Source organism: Eubalaena glacialis, chromosome 4 (genome assembly GCF_028564815.1).
Source record: "Eubalaena glacialis isolate mEubGla1 chromosome 4, mEubGla1.1.hap2.+ XY, whole genome shotgun sequence".
NCBI classification, from domain to species: Eukaryota; Metazoa; Chordata; class Mammalia; order Artiodactyla; family Balaenidae; genus Eubalaena; species Eubalaena glacialis.
Window position 1 is genome coordinate 28,898,702 of NC_083719.1, and position 25,782 is coordinate 28,924,483.

The following is a 25,782-nucleotide window of genomic DNA, read 5'->3' on the forward strand; positions in this document are numbered from 1 at the left end:
CTATCCCTACGGCTGCTGTTCAAGTTCAGACAGCATCATTAGCTCCCACCTGGACTCCCGGCCTCCAGTCTCGTCCCCTCGGGTTTACTCTCCTCCGAGGACAGATTCAGAAATCAGACTGCCTGAATTTGGATCCTGGTTCTGCCACTTACTAACTGTGTGACTTGGGCAATTTACTTAGCCTCTCTGTACCTCTTTTTCTTCATCTGTAAAATAAGGATAAGAGTACTTATTTCATAGGCGTGTTGAGAGCATTAAATGAGTGAACATATGCAAAGCATTTAGAACAGTGTATGCTATCCCTTCGTATGGTTATCGGCAAGCTTACTAGATTGTATTATCATTTTCTGTTTAAGTCTTTCTCCTCTGCCAGTTCCATGGAGGGAGGGACAGATCTTATTTCTCATTGTAGCTCTAGTATCCAGCCAAGCAGTGGCTGCTTAGGACTCAAGTGTGTGCCGGATAACTAAGGACTAACTAAGCAAGTAAACAATGAATTGTTCTCTGTCTTTATAAGTAGCCCGTCTTAGGATTTTGAATCATTAACTTACTCCGTCTGATTCATATAGAAAAATATCTGGGACCAGGACTAGAAAAAACTCAGCATTTCCCAGCAAAAGCACTCATTCTGGTTCTGTTTGCTATGGTTTGGTTTGGGCTGGAAGAGCTTTTAGTCTATTTGTTCACAGGCTGAGGGGAAGTTGAAAAAAACTGCAGAAACGAGAACACAGACCTGTTTCCCTAAGTGGAGGGAGTGTGGAGGGTCAAGAGCACGGAGAGACATCTCGTTCTCTAACCTTTAGGAAAGGAGGTGGGAAATGGCTCGGGGGACAGATGAGCTTCTATAGGGATCTTGCCTAATGGCTTCCATTTTCTCTGAGAAGCACCAGGCAAGGGTGTTCGCTGAAATCAAGTGAGAGGCAGCAGTGAAGCAGGGAAACTAGGAAGAATGACGCATGTTTAAAACGGGAGAGAAGGATGCCAAAGGCCAAGAACAAATTAGGGGAGGAGTAGGAGTGACCTTACATCTTAAATCTCTGCCCCGGAGCGAATCCCTGGAGAGGGTCCTGCTGGTGTGAGGGATGGAGGGGCAGATCACTTTACAGTAGCAGCCCATGCCCGCGGCAGGGCCACACCAGGGTCCCGACTGTGGGGCTTGTGCTTGGCTTTCCCAGGAAGGGGGCAGGGAGAGCTTGTTCTCTGCCTCTGCCAGCCTGAGAGTGAAGGGCACTGGGAGTGGTTGATTTTGAGTTCTGCATTAGGGACCTGGCCAGGGTGGTCCCCACCTCCCCTGCAGGGCCACCTGGGCCTGCCAGCACTATGACGTTGCTCCTGGCCACAGCGGCCACTAAGGCTTAGCGGGCTTGCGGGTCACAGAGTCAGAGCCCAGGGCTGAGTTAAAAAAGACTAGGATTGCGCTTTCAGAGGTTAGAACTAATTCACACGTGAGACAAACTGGTTACGCATGACTGTTATGACACTATTATGACCTGTTCTGTAAGTCCTCTGCTTTGTCTGTGCAGCTTTTTCTGCCTCCTTTGACTGTTCTCTGTGTATATTCCCCGCCAAACCGCGGTAACCAAACCATTTCACACAGTGCCCTCTAGTGGCCCGAGGACTTCACTGTCCCTTTCTTTTTTTTTTTTGACAGGAAAACTTTAACATCTTTATTGGAGTATAATTGCTTTACAATGGTGTGTTAGTTTCTGCTTTATAACAAAGTGAATCAGTTATACATATACATATGTTCCCATATCTCTTCCCTCTTGCGTCTCCCTCCCTCCCTACCCCACCCCTCTAGGTGGTCACAAAACGTCTGAGCACTAAGCCTAGAGGAAGCGGAACTGGGTCCCCTAGCATTGGGGTGAAGAAAAGGGACCAGCCCTGGGACCTCAGGGAGATGCCTACCTAAAGTGATAGGTAAAGGCCAGCCTTCTTGTTACCTGAGAAAAAGTGCCACCCCGGCCAATCAGAAGCCCCATGCGTTTGCAGTCCTGGTGGATTTGATTTACTTCTTCACGGGGAAGAGGCTGGCGGCTCGTCTGTAAATACATTTAAAAAATATTTGGCATTTGAATGATTCAAGACATTATTTCTAAGAGGAATAAAAAGCAACTCAAGCAATCAATGCTCTTCTCTCCCTCTCAACCTCTCTCCCCCTGTAATTGAATAAAGCTATTAATTGCTGAATTGGATTTCTTTCTGGGGGGGGGGTGTTATTGAAAATATTTGTCTTTATCCCAGTTCATCCCAAATTCCCAAAGACAAGATGAATTTGAATGCGGACCGTCAGTGAATCTTGGCTCTGCAGTTGGTTACCCTGGGAGCTTGGTTCTTTAATAGCCGTATTTGGAGTTTACTTTACTTATGTGGAAATTGTCCTCAGCCCAGCACTTTGTTTTGTCCATGTAAAAAATTCATTTCAACGTCCAGGAAATGGCTCTGAAGTTGCACAAGGGCACAAACGGTCCAAGCTTTCTCTGGGCCATAGTATGGCCTGGGCAACTGGGGTGGGGCTGTTTGTCCTCATCTTCCCTGCTTGTGGAATTTGCTCTTTCTCACCCAAGACTTAATCCTCCAGGGTCAGGAAAGGTAAACTCTCTGGAGCCTAGAGGCTGTTTCAGGTCACTTGGCATCCGAAGGTGGTCCCTTCCTGTGGGCCCAGGTATTCCAGTACCCTTTTGATGACACTGGGCTGGGGACTTCTGAGTCTGTGAGCACAAATGCTCCAACTTAGTCAAGTGTGTTGTGAAGCTTTAAGATAAAGAAAATACTATTCAAACTTTCCCACTACTAGATAAAGGAGGACCAGGATGGGGAAAAGACCAGCATTTCCTCATTGATCCTAAAATGTCATCCTGTTTGCCCCTGATGTTCTCATGAGGAAAGACTAAAACACGACAATATAATTTAGGGCTAAACTGTGAAAGCTGGAAAGAAGTCAAATATGGTTTGGGGGACGAGAAGTCAGAGGTGAGAAAGGGTTCCTCGGGGCAGTTGGGCCTTGGTGGCTATCAAGGGTCTGGAGAGGTGGACTTTGTTTGGCTGGTCTGGGCCAGCACCCTCCCTGCTCCTTTGTCCATTTTATTACCCCCTGGGCTCAACTGCTATGACTAATTGAACATCTTGTAGGCATTCCGAAGAGAAAAGCACAGTCGGAAAAGCTAATGAGGCAAGGCCACAGGACAGCCTGCCCGGGCCCTGTGCTCGAGTCTAAGTCCCAACCACTCCATAATCAAATGGGCATGTTAGTAACTAACCTCTTCTCAGGGATATAATGTAGCTTCGTGTTTATTTATTTATTTATTTATTGCCTTTTTTGAGGGATAAGTCTTCATTTAAACAATTATAAAAGTAATGCAGGGTTATTGGGAAAAACTCCTGAAAGCGATATGGAAATGCACTAAGTAAAAATGAAACATTTCCCCTTCTCCAATCCTACTCCTAGGGATACCGCCTGTTGGTAATTTAGTGGGAACTAGACACTCTTTCTATGCATATACATACATTTAAATGCATATTTTAAAAAATGTCATACTTTATAATGTTCTGCAATTTGCTTTGAACAATTTACAATGTATCCAGAACATCTTTCCATGTCAGTGTATTTGGACCTAGTCTTCTTTTTTTTTTTAATTTTATTTAGTTATTTTATTTCTTTTTGGCTGTGTCGGGTCTTAGTTGCAGCACTCAGGATCTTTCGTTAAGTCTCCTGGGCTCTTCGTTGTGGTGCACGGCTTCTCTCTAGTTGTGGCTTGGGGGTTTTCTCTCTGTAGTTGTGGTGCGCGGGCTCCAGAGTGTGTGTGCTCTGTAGTTTGTGGCACACAGGCTCTCTAGTTGAGATGCACGAGCTCAGTAGTTGTGGCGCATGGGCTTAGCTGCCCCGCAGCATGTGGGATCTTAGTTCCCTGACCAGGGATCGAACCTGTGTCCTCTGCATTGTAAGGCGGATTCTTTACCACTGGACCACCAGGGAAGTCCCTGGACCTAGTCTTCTTAAAGATTACCTAGTGTTTTGTTGTTTGTTGGTAGAGCAATTTGATTAATCTCTTATTTTTGGACATTTATGTTATTTTCAATTTTTGTTTATGATCATAAGCAATGCTGCAAACATCCCCACTCATTTATATCTTTACACACTTCTGTGAATATTTCTTTAGGATACATCACTCTAAGTGGAATGGCTAGGTCAAAATGTATACATTTAAAATTTTGATAGATACAGACAAATTTCTGTCCAAAGGGCTGTATCCAATTCACATCCTTATTAACTGCTCATGGGAGTTTTGATTCTGGGTTACACTGTATAGCATTAAAGCCAAATTCTGAGCTGTTTTAATTACATGAATGTGGTCTGAAGTGTTGCAGGGGCTGGAAATCAATCAACAAACATGGATAAAGCACTCACCATCTGTGTATTTCCTGGCCTCAAAAGCGTACAGTTTATTTAGGAAAAGAAGGTATTTACACATGAAAACCGAGTCAACAAATACATGATTTGAAAGAGCCTTTCAAAGGAGCTCTTTAGACAGTGAGTGTGAGAGAGATTCTCTGAAGGCTGCAGCCCCTTATATGGGAGAAGCAAAGGCAAGCTTCAGGAGGAGATGTGGTGAAGAGTTGGATCTTGAAAAGGCCTAGGATTCCCATAGCTAGAGACAGCGAGGAAGGTACTGTATTCCATGCTTAGGGAAAAGTTTGAGCGATATTTGGATGTAGGAAAGTGAACGGTATTGAGGGGACAATGAATAGAATTAAGGAATGGAGACGCTCTTTCAGAGCCCACGCTTAAAACTACTGAAGGGCAGAGGGAAGAGAAAAAGAGCTCATTCTATACATACTATTTTATAGCCTGCTTAATTTTTTCCATAATACAGTTTGCACATCTTTCCATGTCACATATATTTCTATGCCATGTAGTATGGATGTACCATCCTTTAGCTTGTTCGGTATCAATGGGATTCTGATGTTTTACCAAGACATCTCTGTTCACACGTCTTGGAGTACACAGAAGTTGACTTTGGATTAGTGGGAAAGGGACCAACACCTCCTCTTTCATTGGGCTTTCTTTGGTGGAGTCTGGGCTTTGAGGCGTCTAGGTATCCTTGAGGGACCTCTTGTGTGGGGGACTGGAATGGACTCTTCCGAGCCTTAAAACAGCCCTTGATGGAGCCCCAAGCTGAAGGTAAGTATGTTACGGCCTGTGAGCCAGAGGGCCTAGTCTCATGTTACTCTTATTTTCCTGTTGTCTTCCCTTAGCTTTCAAATCTGGTTCAAACGTTCCAGCTTTTCACTGGCTCTGCTGTGTGGTACTAATGGGAGAGTGTTATATCCATGGTCTAGTCTGAATATTGAGAGAACTGAACACAGTCCTTCTAAACTAGGGTGGTGTGATGAGAGCAAACAGCAAGAAGTCACCCACGGATAAGAATTAGGGTGAAGGGGCTGGTCTGACTATTCCTTCCTGTGCCAAGATTCCCCTGCTGTCACTCCCCTCAGAGGATCTAGATTTTGCGTTTATGGAGGATTGGGACAATTTCCTACTGACATGGGCCCTAGGGGCAGCAGTAACAACAGTGGGAAAGATCTGAGAAACACGGCAAAGAAAGAATCAATAAAACTTGACGTTAGAAATAAGGAGAGGGAAGGAGTCACAGATTATCTTGTGGTTTTGAGGCTAGGGAATTGGGAGAACAGTGGAGGGTGAAAAACAGACACAGTGACCTTGGGAAGAATCACTGGCTTAAGGGAAATGCTAAGTTCAATTGTCATATCGAGTTTGAGGTCACCTTGCGGTAGGTCATCAGAAAGTCACATACCGCCCTTGTTACTTGGGAGATTGAAGTCCATTCACAAACAAACAAACAAACAAATACAAAACCCTATAAATCTTTAACTTCCTCACCCCAAACCAACACCACAACCTTCTCCTGGCCCTTCCCCCTTACTTCCGCTAGCTCTCTGGCCCCCTGCCCCTCCCCCAATAATTTCCTCCCTTCCTTATATTTCTAATTCAAAATATTCAGTCATTACCATTGCTCTTTGCCTGGTCTGGCAAGAATAACATCAGCTCCCTTTTGCAAATGCTCTTCTGCACTCTAGAACTCTCGATGACCAGCTAGCCTGTCCTTCATACTCAACACTCCCGACTCATCTCTAATGAGCTTTGCTGAGTCTTGCTGTCTTTGTGTGCTCTCTTCCTGAGAATGAATGAGCTTGTAGCTGAGGCTTCCTACTTTAACTCTTGCTGCCCCCGCGAAGCTGCAGAGAGAACAGCGGATCACAACCTACCTTATCCTTCACCATTTCTATTCCTATCATGAGGCCTTTGCCTCGGACGTCTCCAACGATTTCAAATTCATCCCGCAGCTTAGCAAACTTCAGTAACATATAGGTGCCAACTTCCTGGCTGTTTTCTTGTAGATTTTCTTCTTTAATCACCTGTTGAGAGAAAGCCCCAAATAACCTTGCGTTAAAAAAGTTTTAAAATGGACTGAGAAACATGGAGAAATAAATGTATGTGACCCTCTTTACAAAAACTTGACCAGACAAATGGAACCCAAAGTCTAGTATGGCCATACCTTGTCCTACAAAAAGATCTTCTGTAGGGAGAAAAAAAATTCTTGGTAGAGGGGATGCTTCCCCCCTTCCCTCCTCATCTTCAGGGGTGGGTAAAAATTTAGGAAAAAATAAAAGAGACGTCTCAGTGTTGAGCTCTGTGTGGGCCCAGAGTCAGGGCACCTGAGACATATAAATAAAAGGATTTTCACCTACTTCCACCCATAGCAGAGACCTGTGATTGCTGACCAAACACAAGCAGTATACTACATTTATAACCAGCTGATAATAACTGCATGACTCCAGGCAGAACCTGATGTTTTTAAGACCTACTTGTTCACCTAAATCCTCTCTATCTGCTAAACTGGTTGAGGTGACACAGCACTTAAAAAATGTAAGTTGGCAATGTCTACAGAATGAAATAAATGACACATCCTACCCACACTTTCTCATTTTGAGATTTAATCATATTTGAAGATACTTTTTAATTTGCAAGGGCAGCTTTTACTTACTTATTTTTATTGAAAAATAGTTTTAAATTTAACTTTTTTGAATAAGTGAATCACGTGCCTTGTTCAAACATCAGAAAGTACAGAAGCATAGAGTAGAATGAGCCTCACTGATCCCTGTTCCCCAGCCACCAAGTTTCCTTCCCCACAAGCGACCATTGTTATTAATTTCTTGGACATTCTTCCAGAAATACGTTACACTTTTAAGCAAACGCTATTATGCATATAAGCAAGGGCATTTAAAAAATCTTTTCAACAGATGAGACCCCAGGCAAAATCAATGGCCTGGGGCTGAACCACAGCTGAATCACCTTGTTGGAATTGCATAGAACTCACTTGCTCTTTACTCTTTTAATTTATGACAGTACAACAAAAATAAGGAAGCATATACAAGACAGGACCAAAATTAAACTGAAATCAAGGATAGCCATTGGTAACTATCCATAAAATACCACTCAAATGTCAGAGAAATTTCAGTGCTACCAGCTAGCTAGGGAAATTCTTATATTTCCCATGTGTGTGAGGTTTATTACATATTATTTTCATATCCAATACTTGAAGCACTCACAGTAGATCTTAAAAAGGGGGGAGGGGGCAGAATAATAACTGGAAATCTAACTGAAATTCATGGACTAGGAATTAACTCTTCACTTTAATCATGAAATGTGATAGAGTTCTGATAATGTGTGTGTAGTTTTGAAGTAGTCGTTTAGTGAAATGAGTGATGTTGATGCGGTTGCTGGAAAGTACCTCAAGCACCGATGATCCAATGGCGCAGGCCATGGGGTTCCCTCCGAAGGTATTGAAGTGAAGCAGGCGTTTAGCCAAAGACTGGGCAATCTCTGGGGGGGGTGGAGAATAAAAGTGGATAAAGGGTGACACATTCCTATCTATAATCTCCCATCATGCATTTGGATTATATTTACCTTCATGTTGTATATGTACGTGTAATACATTTCATGGCGTCCAATTCATTCTTCACTCACCAGATAGTGGATGTTATGGTTGGAATTGTGTCTCTTCCCTCCCCCACCCCAATTCATACGTTGAAGCCCTAACCCCCAATGTGACTGTAATTGAAGCCAGGGCCTTTAGAGAGGTAATTAAGGTCATAAGGGTGGGGCCCTAATCCAATAGGATTGGTATTCTCCAAGGAAGAAGAGACCTCAGAGCCCTTTCTAGCTGTGGAAAAGGACATGTGAGGACACAGCAAGAAGGTGTTCATCTGCAAGAGAGATCTCACCAAAAACCAACTCTGCTCATACCTTGATCTTGGATTTCAGCCTCTAGAACTGTGAGAGAATAAGTCCAAGCTGACTAATACAGTGGATAAGGAAAAATTGCTTATTTATTCAATGAGAAGTTTAATAATAAAAATCTTTAATGTGTTGTATGAATTGAAAAGTACTTTAAAACTTGATTTATGGGAACTTACATGGAACCTTCATTAGCTAAGCCTTTTTTCTATATTCCACTCTTGGGAGTGGAATTTTCCTAAGAAGGAAATATTTTAAAAAAATCTCGTATCAAGGATATCATAATATAATTTCAAGATTGTTTCAGGGTTAGTATATATTTGCTTCATTATACTTCACCTTCTACATCCACATTTTAGTACCTTTCTTCATTCAATAAAAATACTGAGATATTACGAGGCACTTCATTATCCTTTGGAGCCTCTCAAGTATGCTTACCATTGGTGGGAAAAACAAATGAAATAATTTTAAGATTTTCAACACTAAATGGTTCATAAAATTCTTTTCTGTAAAACCTCACTAAAGTGGGAAATACAGTTAATTCCAATGTTCATTTTATAGAATGTTCTAGCTAAGTGAGATTGTATTGTCTTTAGCTGTTTTTTTGATGATCAACAGAGAAAACTATCACTCTGGACCTTGAGTCTATAGCTTATTGGTGTGGCAAGACCAGGTCAGGGTGTCCTTCAAGAATATGATTCCCTTGGAAACTTCAGCGCTGGCTTCAGGTTGTTTAGGAAGGATCTCTTGTGTTGGTTTTGTTTTTGTGGCACGTTTGCCTAGACCTTGTCAGTAGAGTAGAACCCTGCATTTCATTGTGGGTCTGGGAGAATTAGTCTTCTCTACAGCAAGAGCAAAAAGGGCTGGTTTTCTTCCATCTCTTCCACCATCTGGCAGACAGTTTCCCTTTTTCATTGCTTGGGAATCCCATCACTGTCTCTAGCCCACACAAGTTCCAATACACATGTTTTCTACCATTGCTGATGCAGGAGACCCAGAAGCAGACACAAACTTCCTGTAGTTCCTACCTGGAGTTGTCACAACTGCTGCCATGGGAAAGCCATTCCCAATCCCTTTAGCCATGGTGACAATATCCGGCAGGACGTCATGTGTTTGGAAGCCCCAGAAGTGAGAACCCAACCTTCCAAATCCTGTCTGCACCTGTGGAAACAAGTCCCAAATAATTGGAAACCAGTCCCAAATCATCAGAAACCTTTCAAGAAATGTTGGTTTTTTCTTGACTTTCTGGTCTCTTCTCTTTCCTCCTCTTCAATCTCCTCCTCCTTCCTAACATCATCATCATCATCATCAGTCATCGTCATCACCATCCTCGTACTATTATGGAGAAAGCACTTATTCTGTGCCTGACCTTTTAGGCACCAAAAGCCAGTTACTAGCATTGTGTGATTCTAGACATGTTTTTTAACTCTTCTGAATCCATGTTAACTCTGTTGAGTGGAAACAATAGCAATACATCACAGGGCTGCTGTGAGGGTCATATAAATAATGCATGTGAAAAAGCAATCCTTGATAAGGATCTCCTGTGTGTAAGGCTGCGTCTGCCCCAGGCTGGATGAAGCAAGAGTTACAGTAAGCAAATTGGTGCTGGGGTGCCCACCACCCAGCCCAGACAGGCTGGTCATCCTCTTCCCTGTGATTTCTTTTTCCTCCTGAGAATTAGTCATGAGGAGGACCCAGCTGAGTCAGTTAAGTCAGGATGGAACTAAGTTGAACTTAGTTGTTTTGTGCATGCTGTTTCCTCTTTCTAGAAAGCCCTCTCCCCACTTCTTCATCTCACTAACTCCTCTTCTCCTTCAAAACACATTTTCATCATTATTTGGGCTAGGAAGAGTCTCCTGAGCCCCACTAGGGCCCCCACTCAAGGCACCTAAGCTGTCGTCAGAACCTCTCACCTTGGACTATTATCACCAGCATACATGTATCTTATTTTTCTCTTTATCCACAGTACCTAGCAGAGTGCCTGATAAAAGTAGACACTTAGTGTTTGTAGAATGGATAAAAAAGTGGCGGAAGTGCCTAAGTGAATAAAGCCACACAAACATTTCCATGCAAATTTTCGCCAGAGCCTTTTTGGTGAAGGTTCCTTGATCTCCTTCTGGTTCTCAGTCTCCTGGGCTGTCTGTCTATCTCTCTCTCTACACATACACACATTGCAGGTCTGGGGTAGAGGTGTGGGCACTTGAAGTTGATTCTGAAATGCACTTGAAGGAGCAAGGGTCCTTCTCAGGCTTCCTGATTATTTTCTTGCTCTCTCCAGGGTGCTGCTGCAAAGGCAGATGTTGGGGGTTACAATTAGATGAGAGTGAACAACATAGGAGAAGAGCTTAGACGTGGGAGTCAGACAGACGTGGGCTCGAATCCTGGGTCTCCGACTTCCTAGTTACGGGCCTCTGGACAAGCTGACGAATTTGTCCAAATGAGATAACGTAGGAAGAGTTCATGGCAAATCCATCCATTTTGCCTTTCTGCCTATCTTAATTTTTCACTTCATCTATCAAAGTACCATCAATAAATGGTAAAAGATCAGACTGCTTGGACAACACGTGAAATTATGTAGGTCCATAAACCATGTTTAGCCACCTAGGAAGTATCATTTCCATAGAATCTTTTAGTCGAACAGAGATGATTCATTCTAAGGTTCATAAACTCAAATGTCTTCAGGGATGAGGAGCAGATCGTCTTGAGAGAAGCAGGCTGGGTCTACATCAGTGAGTGGGGATGGAACTATGGGCGTGCACACCCTGCCTAAAAGCAGTGAATTTAAAATTTAAACCCAGCCCATGCCAGACCAGCAAAGACTGAGTGCCCATTGTGGTTCCAGCAGTGGCCTATTTTTATTCAAATTCCATATTCCTCATTTTAAAGAAGAGAGAGTCAAGGTTAGCTAATTAAGAAGACATGTAAGATCACTGAGTGGCAGCACTGGCCCCACACTCAAGATTTTCTTTTGCTCCCTCATTTTCTGCTATCTTTGTCTTTCTACACTGCTGTTCTGTCATTATTATTATTATTATTATTATTATTATTTTATACAGCAGGTTCTTATTAGTCATCAATTTTATACACATCAGTGTATACATGTCAATCCCAATCGCCCAATTCAGCACACCACCACTCCCACCCCCTACCGCTTTCCCCACTTGGTGTTCATACGTTTGTTCTCTACATCTGTGTCTCAATTTCTGCCATGCTAACTGGTTCATCTGTACCATTTTTCTAGGTTCCACATACATGCGTTAATATACGATATTTGTTTTTCTCTTTCTGACTTACTTCACTCTGTATGACAGTCTCTAGATGCATCCACGTCTCAACAAATGACCCAATTTCGTTTCTTTTTATGGCTGAGTAATATTCCATTGTATATATGTACCACGACTTCTTTATCCATTTGTCTGTTGATGGGCATTTAGGTTGCTTCCATGACTTGGCTATTGTAAATAGTGCAGCAATGAACAATGGGGTGCATGTGTCTTTTTGAATTATGGTTTTCTCTGGGTATATGTCCAGTAGTGGGATTGCTGGGTCGTATGGTAGTTCTATTTTCAGTTTTTTAAGGAACCTCCATACTGTTCTCCATAGTGGCTGTATCAATTTACATTCCCACCAACAGTGCAAGAGGGTTCCCTTTTCTCCACACCCTCTCCAGCATTTGTTGGTTGTAGATTTTCTGATGATGCCCATTCTAACTGGTGTGAGGTGATACCTCATTGTAGTTTGGATTTGCATTTCTCTAATAATTAGTGATGTTGAGCAGCTTTTCATGTGCTTCTTGGCCATCTGTATGTCTTCCTTGGAGAAATGTCTATTTAGGTCTGCCCATTTTTGGATTGGGTTTTTTTTTTGATATTGAACTGCATGAGCTGTCTATATATTTTGGAGATTAATTCTTTGTCCGTTGATTCATTTGCAAATATTTTCTCCCATTCTGAGGGTTGTCTTTTCATCTTGTTTATGGTTTCCTTTGCTGTGCAAAAGCTTTGAAGTTTCATTAGGTCCCATTTATTTACTTTTGTTTTTATTTCCATTCCTCTAAGAGGTAGATCAAAAAAGATCTTGCTGTGATTTATGTCAAAGAGTGTTCTTCCTATGTTTTCCTCTAAGAGTTTTATAGTGTCTGGTCTTACATTTAGGTCTCTAATCCATTTTGATTTTATTTTTGTGTATGGTGTTAGGGAATGTTCTAATTTCATTCTTTTACATGTAGCTGTCCAGTTTTCCCAGCACCACTTATTGAAGAGACTGTCTTTTCTCCATTGTATATCTTTGCCTCCTTTGTCATAGATTAGTTGACCGTAGGTGAGTGGGTTTATCTCTGGGCTTTCTATCCTGTTCCATTGATCTACGTTTCTGTTTTTGTGCTAGTACCATATTGTCTTGATTACTGTACCTTTATAGTATAGTCTGAAGTCAGGGAGTCTGATTCCTCCAGCTCCGTTTTTTTCCCCTCAAGACTGCTTTGGCTATTCAGGGTCTTTTGTGTCTCCATACAAATTTTAAGATTTTTTGTTCTACTTCCGTAAAAAATGCCATTGGTAATTTGATAGGGATTGCATTGAATCTGTAGATTGCTTTGGGTAGTCATTTTCACAATTGATACTTCCAATCCAAGAACATGGTATATCTCGCCATCTGTTGGCATCATCTTTAATTTCTTTCATCAGTGTCTTATAGTTTTCTGTACATAGATCTTTTGCCTCCCTAGGTAGGTTTATTCCTAGGTATTTTATTCTTTTTTTGCAATGGTAAATGGGAGTGTTTCCTTAATTTCTCGTTCAGATTTTCCTCATTAGTGTATAGGAATGCGAGAGATTTCTGTGCATTAATTTTGTATCCTGCAACTTTACCAAATTCATTGATTAGATCTAGTAGTTTTCTGGTGGCATCTTTAGGATTCTCTATGTATAGTATCATGTCATCTGCAAACAGTGACAGTTTTACTTCTTCTTTTCCAATTTGGATTCCTTTTATTTCTTTTTCTTCTCTGATTGCCATGGCTAGGACTTCCAAAACTATGTTGAATAATAGTGGCGAGAGTGGACATCCTTGTCTTGTTCCTGATCTTAGAGGAAATGCTTTCAGTTTTTCACCATTGAGAATGATGTTTGCTGTGGGTTTGTCGTATATGGCCTTTATTATGTTGAGGTAGGTTCCCTCCATGCCCACTTTCTGGAGAGTTTTTATCATAAATCGGTGTTGAATTTTGTCAAAAGCTTTTTCTGCATCTATTGAGATGATCATGTGGTTTTTCTTCTTCAGTTTGTTAATATGGTGTATCACATTGATTTATTTGTGTATATTGAAGAATCCTTGCATCCCAGGGATAAATCTCACTTGATCATGGTGTATGATCCTTTTAATGTGTTGTTGGATTCTGTTTGCTAGTATTTTGTTGAGGATTTTTGCATCTATATTCATCAGTGATATTGGTCTGTAATTTTCTTTTTTTGTAGTATCTTTGTCTGGTTTTGGTATCAGGGTGATGGTGGCCTCATAGAATGAGTTTGGGAGTGTTCCTTCCTCTGCAATTTTTTGGAAGAGTTTGAGAAGGATGGGTGTTAGCTCTTCTCTAAATGTTTGATAGAATTCACCTGTGAAGCCATATGGTCCTGGACTTTTGTTTGTTGGAAGATTTTTAATTACAGTTTCAATTTCATTACTTTTGATTGGTCGGTTCATATTTTCTATTTCTTCCTGGTTCAGTCTTGGAAGGTTATACCTTTCTAAGAATTTGTCCATTTCTTCCAGGTTGTCCATTTTATTGGCATAGAGTTGCTTGTAGTAGTCTCTTAGGATGCTTTGTATTTCTGCTGTGTCTGTTGTAACTTCTCCTTTTTCATTTCTAATTTCATTGATTTGAATCCTCTCCCTCTTTTTCTTGATGAGTCTGGCTAATGGTTTATCAATTTTGTTTATCTTCTCAAAGAACCAGCTTTTAGTTTTATTGATCTTTGCTATTGTTTTCTTTGTTTCTATTTCATTTATTTCTGCTCTGATCTTTATGATTTCTTTCCTTCTACTAACTTTGGGTTTTGTTTGTTCTTCTTTCTCTAGTTCCTTTAGGTGTAAGGTTAGATTGTTTATTTGAGATGTTTCTTGTTTCTTGAGGTAGGCTTGTATAGCTATAAACTTCCTTTTTAGAACTGCTTTTGCCGCATCCCATAGGTTTTGGATTGTCGTGTTTTCATTGTCATTTGTCTCTAGGTATTTTCTGATTTCCTCTTTGATTTCTTCAGTGATCTCTTGGTTATTTAGTAATGTATTGTTTAGCGTCCATGTGTTTGTGTTTTTTATGTTTTTTTCCCCTGTAATTCATTTCTAATCTCATAGTGTTGTGGTCAGAAAAGATGCTTGATATGATTTCAATTTTCTTAAATTTACTGAGGCTTGATTTGTGACCCAAGATGTGATCTATCCTGGAGAATGTTCCGTGCGCACTTGAGAAGAAAGTGTAATCTGCTGTTTTTGGATGGAATGTCCTATAAATATCAATGAAATCTATCTGGTCTATTGTGTCATTTAAAGCTTCTGTTGCCTTATTTATTTTCATTTTGGATGATCTGTCCATTGGTGTAGGTGAGGTGTTAAAGTCCCCCACTATTATTGTGTTACTGTCGATTTTCTCTTTTATAGCTGTTAGCAGTTGCCTTATGTATTGAGGTGCTCCTTTGTTGGGTGCATATATATTTATAATTGTTATATCTTCTTCTTGGATTGATCCCTTGATCATTATGGAGTGTCCTTCCTTGTCTCTTGTAACATTCTTTATTTTAAAGTCTATTTTATCTGATATGAGTATTGCTACTCCAGCTTTCTTTTGATTTCCCTTTGCATGGAATATCTTTTTCCATCCCCTCACTTTCAGTCTGTATGTGTCCCTAGGTCTGAAGTGGGTCTCTTGTAGACAGCATATATATGGGTCTTGTTTTTGTATCCATTCAGCAAACCTCTGTCTTTTGGTTGGAGCATTTAATCCATTCATGTTTAAGGTAATTATCGATATGTATGTTCCTATGACCATTTTCTTAATTGTTTTGAGTTTGTTTTTGTAGGTCTTTTTCTTCTCTTGTGTTTCCCACTTAGAGAAGTTCCTTTAGCATTTGTGGTAGAGCTGGTTTGGTGGTGCTGAATTCTCTTAGCTTTTGTTTGTCTGTAAAGCTTTTGATTTCTCCATTGAATCTGAATGAGATCCTTGCCGGGTAGAGTAATCTTGGTTGTAGGTTCTTCCCTTTCATCACTTTAAGTATATCATGCCACTCCTTTCTGGCTTGTAGAGTTTCTGCTGAGAAATCAGCTGTTATCCTTATGGGAGTTTCCTTGTGTATTATTTGTCATTTTTCCTTGCTGCTTTCAATAATTTTCCTTTGTCTTTAATTTTTGCCAATTTGATTACTATGTGCCTTGGCATGTTTCTCCTTGGGTTCATCCTGTATGGGACTCGCTGTGCTTCCTGGACTTGGGTGGCTATTTTCTTTCCCATGTTAGGGAAGTTTTCGACTGTAATCTCTTCAAATATTTTCTCTGGTCCTTTCTCTCTCTCTTCTCCTTCTGGGACCCCTATAATGCAAATGTTGTTGTATTTAATGTTGTCCCAGAGGTCTCTTAGGCTGTTTTCATTTCTTTTCATTCTTTTTTCTTTATTCTGTCCCACATCAGTGAATTCCACCATTCTGTCTTCCAGGTCACTTATCCGTTCTTCTGCCTCAGTTATTCTGCTATTGATTTCTTCTAGTGTAGTTTTTATTTCAGGTATTGTATTTTTCATCTCTGTTTGTTTGTTCATTAATTCTTCTAGGTCTTTTTAAAACATTTCTTGCATCTTCTCGATCTTTGCCTCCATTCTTTTTCTGAGGTCCTGGATCATCTTCACTATCATTATTCTGAATTCTTTTTCTGGAAGGTTGCCTATCTCCACTTCATTTAATTGTTTTTCTGGGGTTTTATCTTTTCCTTCATCTGGTGCATAGCCCTCTGCCTTTTCATCTTGTCTATCTTTCTATGAATGTGGTTTTTGTCCCACAGTCTGCAGGATTGTAGTTCTTCTTGCTTTTGCTGTCTGCCCTTTGGTGGATGAGTCTATCTACTGTTCTGTCATTCTTGAAAAGCAGGTTTACCCAGTGGTTAGTGTGGCCTTGGCTTAATGTGGTTTGAGTTCTGGCTCTGTCCCTACTAACTGCATGATCTCGACAGGCAAATTAACCATCTTGGACTTCAATTCACTCATTTGTAAAATCAGCATAATTACAACTGGACACTCCTTACAGAATCGTGATGAACATTAACTTAGTTATTACATACAAAGCATTATGAACAGCACGTGACACTTAGTAAGTGCTCAGAAAGTTCTAGCTATTCTTATCTTTACCTACTCATTAACACAGTCCTTCTGAAGGTCACCCTGTGTTAGTTTCCAATTAGGTTGTTGAAAATGATAAAAACACATACCATAGGAAATTCTGAAATCCATTAGTTTCTTTGAATTCAATCTACCTTCCCGCTAATTAATCCAATGGTGGCAGCTTCACTATGGCTGATTCCAAAGGTTAAAGCTTATTCTCTTCACCAGTGTAGCTAATTATAAACTGACTGAATAGACTTTTCTTCTTTTAATAGCAGAGTAACTTTCTTCAGGACTTTGGTTCACGTTCCCTAAACTTGTACGGGCAGGATGGGAAAGGGAGGATGGGCACAACAGGAGGAGCTGGCCCACGCTTCCCCGTGCAGTGCCCGGGGGTCGTCCAGTTCATCTGGGGATCACAGAGACCTGGATGCATGGGAGGAAACTGCAAAAGAATTCTGCTGAGGCGGCAGCCCACTGTCCCCTATAGGGGATGTTTTAGTTGAGGAAAACTGTTTAGGCAAAGATGGCAGGACTGAAACAAGTATGAATCATTCAAGTTCTCCACCTGTTTTTGGTGGTCTAACCACTTGTTAGAATCATGACGGGTCACCCAGAAATGATCCAGGAGCACTTTGGAGGCCCTGGCGACTACCCTCTGTCTTTTGATCTCCATTGCTATTCTCAGGAGGCGGAAGACCAGATACACTCCAATAAGGGGTGTGATTATAATGTAAATTAATCCCTTTAGGAAAGACACAGGCTACAGCTCACAGAGCCCATGGATTTTATTCCCTTAAAGTGTCCCCTTAGAGAGACTGTATGATTATTTCAATAGTGTTGCCATAACTATTTTAGAATTTATTTTTTGGAACTACTTAAAAATTTTTTTTAATTTTTAATTTTTTTGACCATGCAGCATGGCATGTGGGATTTTAGTTCCCAGACCAGGGATTGATCCCGTGACCCTGCAGTGGAAGCGTGGAGTCCCAACCACTGGACCACCAGGGAAGTCCCTGGAACTACTTTTTGAATATCTATGATGGTGGCCCTCTTCGAACTTAGAGGTGGGACCTTTTCTTTTTAAGTATGATTTTCAAACAAATTTTGTTATTAAGGTAAGATGAATGCTTCCAGACTGGTTAATAATATTTTTGGCAAAAAATAAGATGAAAACTTGGTTATGAGATTAAACTAAGTTTAAGCTGCTCCTGACATGCACTCCCCAAAAGGTATTCTAAAAGTATGTTGCGGAATGGCAGCATCACCTATGCCTGTTAACAATTTATTTGATAGACTTCAATTTGGATGTTTAAGTTCTGTTGTACTTGATTAAATGGACCAACTAATCCAATAACGAACTAACCAGTCAACTAGCCAAAGCTTCATTAACTTATATCCACGTCTTGGAATCCCTAGAGTAGATGCTTTCTGCCTGGACCACAGAGGAGGGTTTAAAGAAGTTTCTCCTTGTGCTTTTCCTGTCCCGGCTGCACTGTATCGCACCTATTCCATGGCCACTCACTTCATCTGCGATGCACACGCCTCCCCGCTCACGCACCAGCTCGAAGGCTTCCTTTAGAAACCCCTTTGGGTACTGGACAACGCCATTCACCCCCTGCAAAAGAGCAAACCAAGAAGACTTAGAGTAACAGCACAGCCCTTGAAAGTCCTAAAAGAAAATTGAAGATGGGTCATGATCAATATTAGCATTAGTGATACCAGCAATTTTTAAAACAGTCTCTAGAACTGTTTCAACTATGGGTGAAAAGAGGGGCCATTACTCTTATGCCATGCCTGCTGAAAAAGGATGCAAGCATATTCTTTCCTGAGAGTAGAGAAAAAGTAGATTAAGGGGATTTAGTAAGATTATAGAAAGGCTTCCCCCGACAGTGTGGGTGATAAACAACTAAAAATTGCTGGGGTTTTCTATTTTTACAGATTTAGGGATTCAATAGTTTCATGTATCTCTCTGTTCAGTCTGGGAGTGCAGGAGATGGTTTTTTCAAAGGTCAACTGAAAACCAGCCCCCTTCTCTTTTGTAAGGGGACCAATGGACTGAATTAAGTTTGGAGAGGGACATAGCAGTGGTCACTTAAATAATTTGGAATTCTCTAGAATGTATGAGTTAAAAATCTGATAATTTAGAACTGAGCTCAATTAATGTTTGGTTAATACACTCACTTGAATCGGCTCTGCAAAAAATCCAGCAATTGATTTGGCCACAGAAGTGCTCAGAGTATCTTTGAATTGTTCAATATACTGATCTTTAGCTTGGCAGCAGTCTGCAACAAACAAACAACAACAACAGAAAACACAGCATTTGAAGATGTGAGAATGGCATCCAGAAGAATGGGGGGAAAACAGAAAAAAAAGAAAACAGGACAGTAAATTGAATAAAGTCCCTCAAGATACAGTAAACCAGAATATGAGGATATATGTTTCTGAATGTTCTGAACGTTCTGTCAGAATGACTCACACTTTGTTTCGAGCAGCAAGACTAGCATAGCCACAAAAGCATAAACAAACCACTTCAGTTGTTTCCATCTGGAGAAGCAACGCTCCAAAGCATCATTGAGTCTGGTATAGATAGCTGTTTCACCTAAGGATACTGATCCTCTCAACAGCGTAGATTTAATTCAAATGTAATTGCTGTGTGGATTTAATCTATTTGGAAATAACTATGTTTACCTTTCATTGATACTTAATCTGATGTACAATTTTAAAGCTACCAAGTATCTCAGTCTTTATGGTTAGTAAATATGTTTATATAGCAATCAGAAGTCAGTCTAAAGAGGAATGTACTACAGTCAGATAACTTTCATCCATTATAGCAAGGCAGAGGAAGCTTTCTCCTCTGGAATACCAAAGGTCCCGGATCAAGTACATCCATATATGACTGAACCTTCAGAATTTTTATCCACACCTGTAATTTGGTTCTAAACAGCATCACATAGTCTCTGAATCTAAACCCACATCCATGGACAGCAGAAGAGATGCAGAGAGAGAGGTGGGTGTGATGGGGGGTTTCTGCTGAAAGCAGTCTGGGAGGCAAGTCACCGTCTACCACCATGATTCTTGCTTAGAGGCATGGATGCGATCCTGTCTCCTGAAGGCTAGAGATAAGGAATGGAAACCTTCAGTTATCGTCTTCAAAAGTGAACCATAAATATATTTTATATTGAATACTTAGCTCTTCATTAAAAAGTGGGAAAAACATGACCTGGCCCCAAACATACTTTGAGGTTACATGCGATGTTTGGAAAAGCTTGTTTGATAGAGTTACCTGATCTTTAGTTAGTTGGAATTGAGGGTTGGGGGTTTGAGGAAGAAAGTAATGAAATGAATAGCAAACCCAGAAAGTACATTTTTTAGCATCACTTATGTTGTATGATGGGTAGGATATAGTAGACAAATAAATCTGTGCCCCTAGAGATTGAAATTTCTTATTATTATTAAGAAAGGAAGAGAAAACAACCTAGGATGACCCTAAAGGATGAATTAGACATATGTTCAAAGGATATAATTTGGGAATTTAGTAAGATCATTTGTAACTAGAGAAATCAAAGGGTGGAGCAAAATCAACCCTAATGGCTTAAATTTGGACAAAACCAAACCATGGAGAAGGTTTTGCTTGAACGTGCGCTAGACCTTTCATAATTTCCCCCCCCCACTGCCCACAAATTCAGTGATGAGAGGTCATCAACTGTCATTGGCTTTTTCCTTCATTTCGCATTTACTTCATTGGCTCGTTGCTGTGACTTCAGGTCAGGTCGCCTCTGGAGAGAGACTTGGTGCTGTAGTGTCACCATGACAACATCAAGCGAGTGGAGAGGGGATGCTCTCCTGGATGTTATCCAAGCAACGGAGTAGAGAGGGAAGAGTTTTCATTTTAGCTGGTGGTAAAGAGAGAGTTAAGCAGAGTGAGATGCCAAGAAAGAACAATTTTTTAAGAAAAAGGAAACTTGTCTTGCAAAAGGAGAAAGAGAAATGACATGATCAGTACCAGGTTTGGAACATTGAGGGGTAGTGGGTTGAGAGGTGCTTTTCATCACAGGTTACATCTGAAATTCAGGGACTGGAATGACCAGTGGGAAAGAAAAAGTCCTGAGGAGGGGGTGGAGGAAGGGAATGAAATCTACCACATAAATATCTATATTAGGCTCAAAAATGGATGCCTATGTGGGGAATGATGACATACTTTTGAGGTGAAAAAAAAGCCCCCAACCAAGACTGGCACCTGGATGTGCCCACTGAATGAACTCTAAGAGGAATGGAGAACTGGAACCTTCTATACTCAGAATAATTCACACGTTGGGATGCATTTATAAACATATATGAATATGCCTTTTTACAGCAAATACCAAACCCTTCTCAGGCCCTAAAAGCATCAGAGGAGGCTGAAGTCCCTTTCTGTATAAAGATATGATATCAGTCTTGTCTCTTGAAGACATGCGTTAAGAAAACAGCTGACTTCAGACGTGCCAAAGACCACAGTTCCGAGAAGCAGAAATGTCTGTCTGTCACTATCATTTAACCTCTAGAGGTCACTAGAGAGATGACCTGGGGCTCTGGTATATTCCAGTTGGCCTGAGGGAGAGAAGGCCTCAGAGAGGGAGGGACATGAGCTGGGAGGGAAGGAAGTGGCCATGTCTCGAGGGCTTCTAATGCTGAAGCTCTGCGCTGGTGCTTTTGACATCTGTGAGGTTCATCCAACAGATCTTAGTTGTTGGTGTCACGTGGATATGAGATACAGGCATGGCTGTACTTGGCATCGCTATTGTTTGCCTGCTTCTACAAAAGCTCTCTTCCTTGGTCTCTTGAAGGCCTGGGATGAGGGGCCATGGGGGCAGGTATTGCCGCCTCCATTTCACAGATGAGAAACGGAAGCAAAAGATGGAACTTTTGCTTGCAGCTGAGCCACGGTAGGGCTAAGAGTCCAACCCAGGGCTCCTGACTTCATGTGTCTCTTCAATCCTGGCCAGCAGAGTAGGAATTATTTTTAAGCCTGGGTTCCTCCTGCTGGCATATCGGTGTGAACAAGGGTGGTCATGGCTGGGGAGCACTGGCTTTGAGGGCAGAAGAATTGGGGTCAAGTCCTAGCTCTCGGCCTCCTAGGTGTGGACGTGTTTCTTCATCTTTTAAATGGAGAGTGTGAAAGATAGCTTTAAACTTCCCTATGCTTTTAAGCTCTGTGACTATAACATCTTGTTCTAAAGCTCATTCTTTCATCCTCCTACCTCCGTATTGCCATTATCCCATCTGAATTTTAAGCTGACTGTGAATTTTCTTCCTTTTGAAGCTGATTTTTAAGGCTTCCATTTGCATTCTTCCTCTCAGCCCAGTGACTCACCCTGTTCCATTAAAGATCTCTCGGCTGGAGCGATTAGTAATTTCCTTCAGCACTGCTTAGGGGCAGCTGTCCAAAGGGTCCTGCCCTGGGATGACAAGCGCGAGGTGGGGCTTGCTGATGAGTAAAGAGCAGTTGCTGTCTCCATGCCTCCTCTTCCTCCCGTGAAGAAGAGGTAAAGAATGTAATATCAACGTGCTTGATGAATAGTGGCTTTCCTTGTGAGGATGCCTTTACAACTTTTGAAGAGATGTCAGCAGACTTCAGGAATGGTTTTCTGTTTTGACAAAGGCTCTCATTTTGGCTGGTATTCTGAGTCCCCGGGGAACTTCCTGACTGGAGTTTTGAGATTTCTAAATGTTCTTTCCCCTTTCCCCTCCTCCCATTGGGAATTGGTAAATAATCCCTCAAAAAAACCTTGTTTTCTTTTAAAATTGGTAGCAGAGCTATTGCTGGGAGAACTAAGAGAGAGCCTTTAGTGAAGCACCAGGTGATAGTCTGTTTTTGGCTTAGCTCTGATAGCATGAGATGTAGAGATGCATTTCCTAACAGGAGACGGATGCTCTGATGGTATAGTGGCCATTGGCAGAAGAGGTGTTAGTTCAGTGAGGGGTGATTTCCTAGTTGTATTTGCCTTGGCTTTCCCTTTCCCACTTTTTCAAATCTGTTCGCTCAGGAATGGTTCTGCCTCTCTCCACATTCCTTATCCCTCCTGACCTTCCACCATGTGCCTCCCTCCCTGCCCAGCTGGACCTGGTGCACAGCTGCATTTCCTAATTGTTTGCACTGGAGAATCTCGGCAGTGGCTTCCTCCCCAAGGGCCACAGAAAACATCTGGGCACATCGTCTGCAAATGACAAAAGAGGGAGTTTAGCAAGACGTGAACACAAGACAGCCAATTTGGGGCAACTTATGGTACCAGTTAAGGCAAGAGGGCTTCTTAATTTGAAACTAAGATTCCTCCTTTACTCTTCTCCCACTTAGGACAAAAACCTAATATTCTGCTTTGAAGAGATAATTTTTTTTCTTGGAAATCAATTATGAGGGCACTCTACAAAGCAAACTGATTTCAATGTCAGCCTGGAAACAATTTGCTCAAGAGTTTGGTCGGTAAGGGCATCTGAAAGAATAAGAATAATTAGGTATCTGATTCTGATGCTGAAAACGTGGAAACAGTGAGTGAGAACAGAAGGTGAGTACAGGGACGACTCTATGGAAATTTTATGCATTCAAGGCTCTGGGAAGTTATTTCAGTGCATTTATTTGCAGTTTACTTGATTTTATTTAAAAGCAAAACAAAATTAAAAAAACCTCTATCATTAATTATTACTCAGACTCTGAAGGTCTTCCTAAGAAACATTTCCCTTAAATGGTCTTTAATTCGATTAAGTCAAATTGAGCCCCTGATTAATTATAGTTATCTAATATAAGCTAATTTGTATTAGTTTCTAGTCCTAATGCCTGGAAAATCTGCTAAATGATTCCATACACCCAGGAGTTTTTAGAGAAATATGACAAAAATCTCAAAACTTACTGATTGGCAGCCCATCCCACTGGGGAGTTCCATCTTGTAGAACCCTACATTTGTCAAGCCAAGTGTGTAAGGACTGCATCCATGGTAGGCTCCTCTGCAGACAGAAAACAGTGGGAGGACTGAGTTAAGTTTACTTTTCTATGATCACTGGCCTGTGGAACACCGGGTAGGACAAAAAAGAAAGTCCATGTAGGCTATTCAGGCTATGGCTCCTTCCCATAAGCAGAGATGAAAGTGGGCCCAGTGTCATATGGCAAAGTCATGAGCTTCTGGGGGTGCAGACCAATCATTCACTATTTGGCATAGGTCATAGTCAATGCCATACCTTTTTTTTAACTTTTATTTTTTTAAATTTTAATTTTAATTTTTATTTTATATTGGAGCATAGTTGATGAAAACTGTTGTGTGTTAGTTTCTATACCATATCTTTAAAGTTAAAAAGCTGTCATGTCACATTCTTTTTAATTCCATAGGAGAATCTATGACAAAACTGGGACTCCAAACTCTTGGTTACCTCAGTCAGGGACCCCTACCTTGGATCAGGCCAATTTGGATGGTGTTATCCAGCCATAAAATTCATTTGACTGACCCTACCCTAAAATCTAAAATTAGAAAAACACCCTGGGAAAGCCCCTCTCCTGCTCTAGGCTATATTTTAAAGATAAACATTAACTATTGGGGTGAGTCAATGTTAAAGTTGAATGTTCCAAGGTGTGGTTACCTGAAAGAAATGATATCTGTGTTATTTGAGTGTGCTCTGGCCATCAGCATGGCTAGGTCATTGGCTTCTGAGCCACTGTTCATCAGGAAAATGACCTGGAGAAAAAAAAAGACACATGGTCGTGAGACACATGATTACCCAATTCATCTGAAATTGTTAAAGACAGTGTATCCCAGCCTCTGATTATTAAGGAGAGTTCCCTTCATACCAGCAGTCCCATCATTGAATTACTATATTAATTCTACAGCTATTCACTGCACAGCTGCTAAGCACTAGAGATACAAAAATGAATAAGGGATTGTCGGAGTTGTGAAATATTCCAGATTTGCATTGGTTTTACCTGATGCTCTGCAGAGTGCTAAGATGGAGAGACTTGCTGAGATGTACAGTGGTTAGTGGCTGAGGGCATGTGAGGACCAGGTCGCTTGGTTCTTGAACCTGAACCGCCCCACCTGATTCTGAAGGCTTGAAACAAGTCAGGCTCCCAGAAGAGCCTGTTGGGCGTGTGTGAATGTTAAAACAAACGGGCAACAAACAAAAAAGTGCGGCTCATCCTGGTTGAAAGAAAGGGGAGAACTGAAGGGTACTGGATCCTCCAGGCTCGGCAACTGGGAGGCCGGGGCTGTGCCCTTGCGGGCTTCCTCGCCTCTACTCATCCATGAGTGTGCCTGCCCTGAACTGAGGTTGCAGCTCTTGCAACTTCCTCCATCTCTTGTAGATAACATAGTAAATATGGTACCTAAATAATACAGGAAGATGATCATAATAGCTAACACCAGGTACGGCGCACTGTTCTAAATATGTATTAACTCATTGAATCCCGAAATGCAAACCTTGGCCAACATTTTAACATCTCAATTCAGTTAAAAAATTCAATCATTTCGGACACAGAAAAACATCTCATTTAGCAAAAATATCAAAGTGCATCTCAGACCAAATGAACTTAATGGTATATTAATTTTCTAAAAAAATGGCTCCACTCTTTGTTAAAGAAGAATGGTTAACCAACAAGGATCTACTGTGTAGCACAGGGAACTCTGCTCAATATTATGTAACAACCTAAATGGGAAAAGAATTTGAAAAAGAATAGATACATGGTTATGTATAACTGAATCACTTTGCTGGATGCCGGAAACTAACACAACATTGTTAAGCAACTCTACTCCAGTATACAATAAAAAGTTAAAAAAAAAAAGAAGAAATGCCAATGACTTTGCAGAGGGGCTGTGGAGCAAAGAGATGAAAACTTCCTGAGGAACACAGAGGAGAGTGTCAGGAAGCCTGGGGCTCCTGCTATGTGATTTCTGCAAAGATGTGGTGGTGAGGAGAGTGACCAAGGAGAGGCAGATGTTTGGAACTGATGAAGTGAACTTCGGCTGGTTTCACCAGTAATTCATCAATTCCTTTCTTCTCCTAGAGTGCTTTCCGATATGGCCACTAGCGCACTCATTTCGGATGTTCAATGCACAGACCAGATTCCGACCCATACTCTCGTTTC

General features: G+C 41.2%; 1 protein-coding gene across 2 annotated transcripts in view; it reads right to left on the bottom strand.

Annotated features, from left to right (window-relative positions):
- AGXT2 (alanine--glyoxylate aminotransferase 2) overlaps positions 1-25,782 on the bottom strand; it is a 46,787-nt gene that overhangs the window by 2,627 nt on the left and 18,378 nt on the right. For both annotated transcript variants that reach the window (XM_061187694.1, XM_061187695.1), the window contains exons 5-13: positions 24,285-24,379; positions 23,564-23,657; positions 22,783-22,876; positions 18,864-18,964; positions 18,205-18,297; positions 9,349-9,481; positions 7,815-7,906; positions 6,289-6,438; positions 1,944-2,042 (exon numbers count right to left, since the gene is read on the bottom strand). In XM_061187694.1, the coding sequence (XP_061043677.1) occupies positions 1,944-2,042; positions 6,289-6,438; positions 7,815-7,906; positions 9,349-9,481; positions 18,205-18,297; positions 18,864-18,964; positions 22,783-22,876; positions 23,564-23,657; positions 24,285-24,379 (951 nt within the window). The remainder of the gene's footprint in view (positions 1-1,943; positions 2,043-6,288; positions 6,439-7,814; positions 7,907-9,348; positions 9,482-18,204; positions 18,298-18,863; positions 18,965-22,782; positions 22,877-23,563; positions 23,658-24,284; positions 24,380-25,782) is intronic.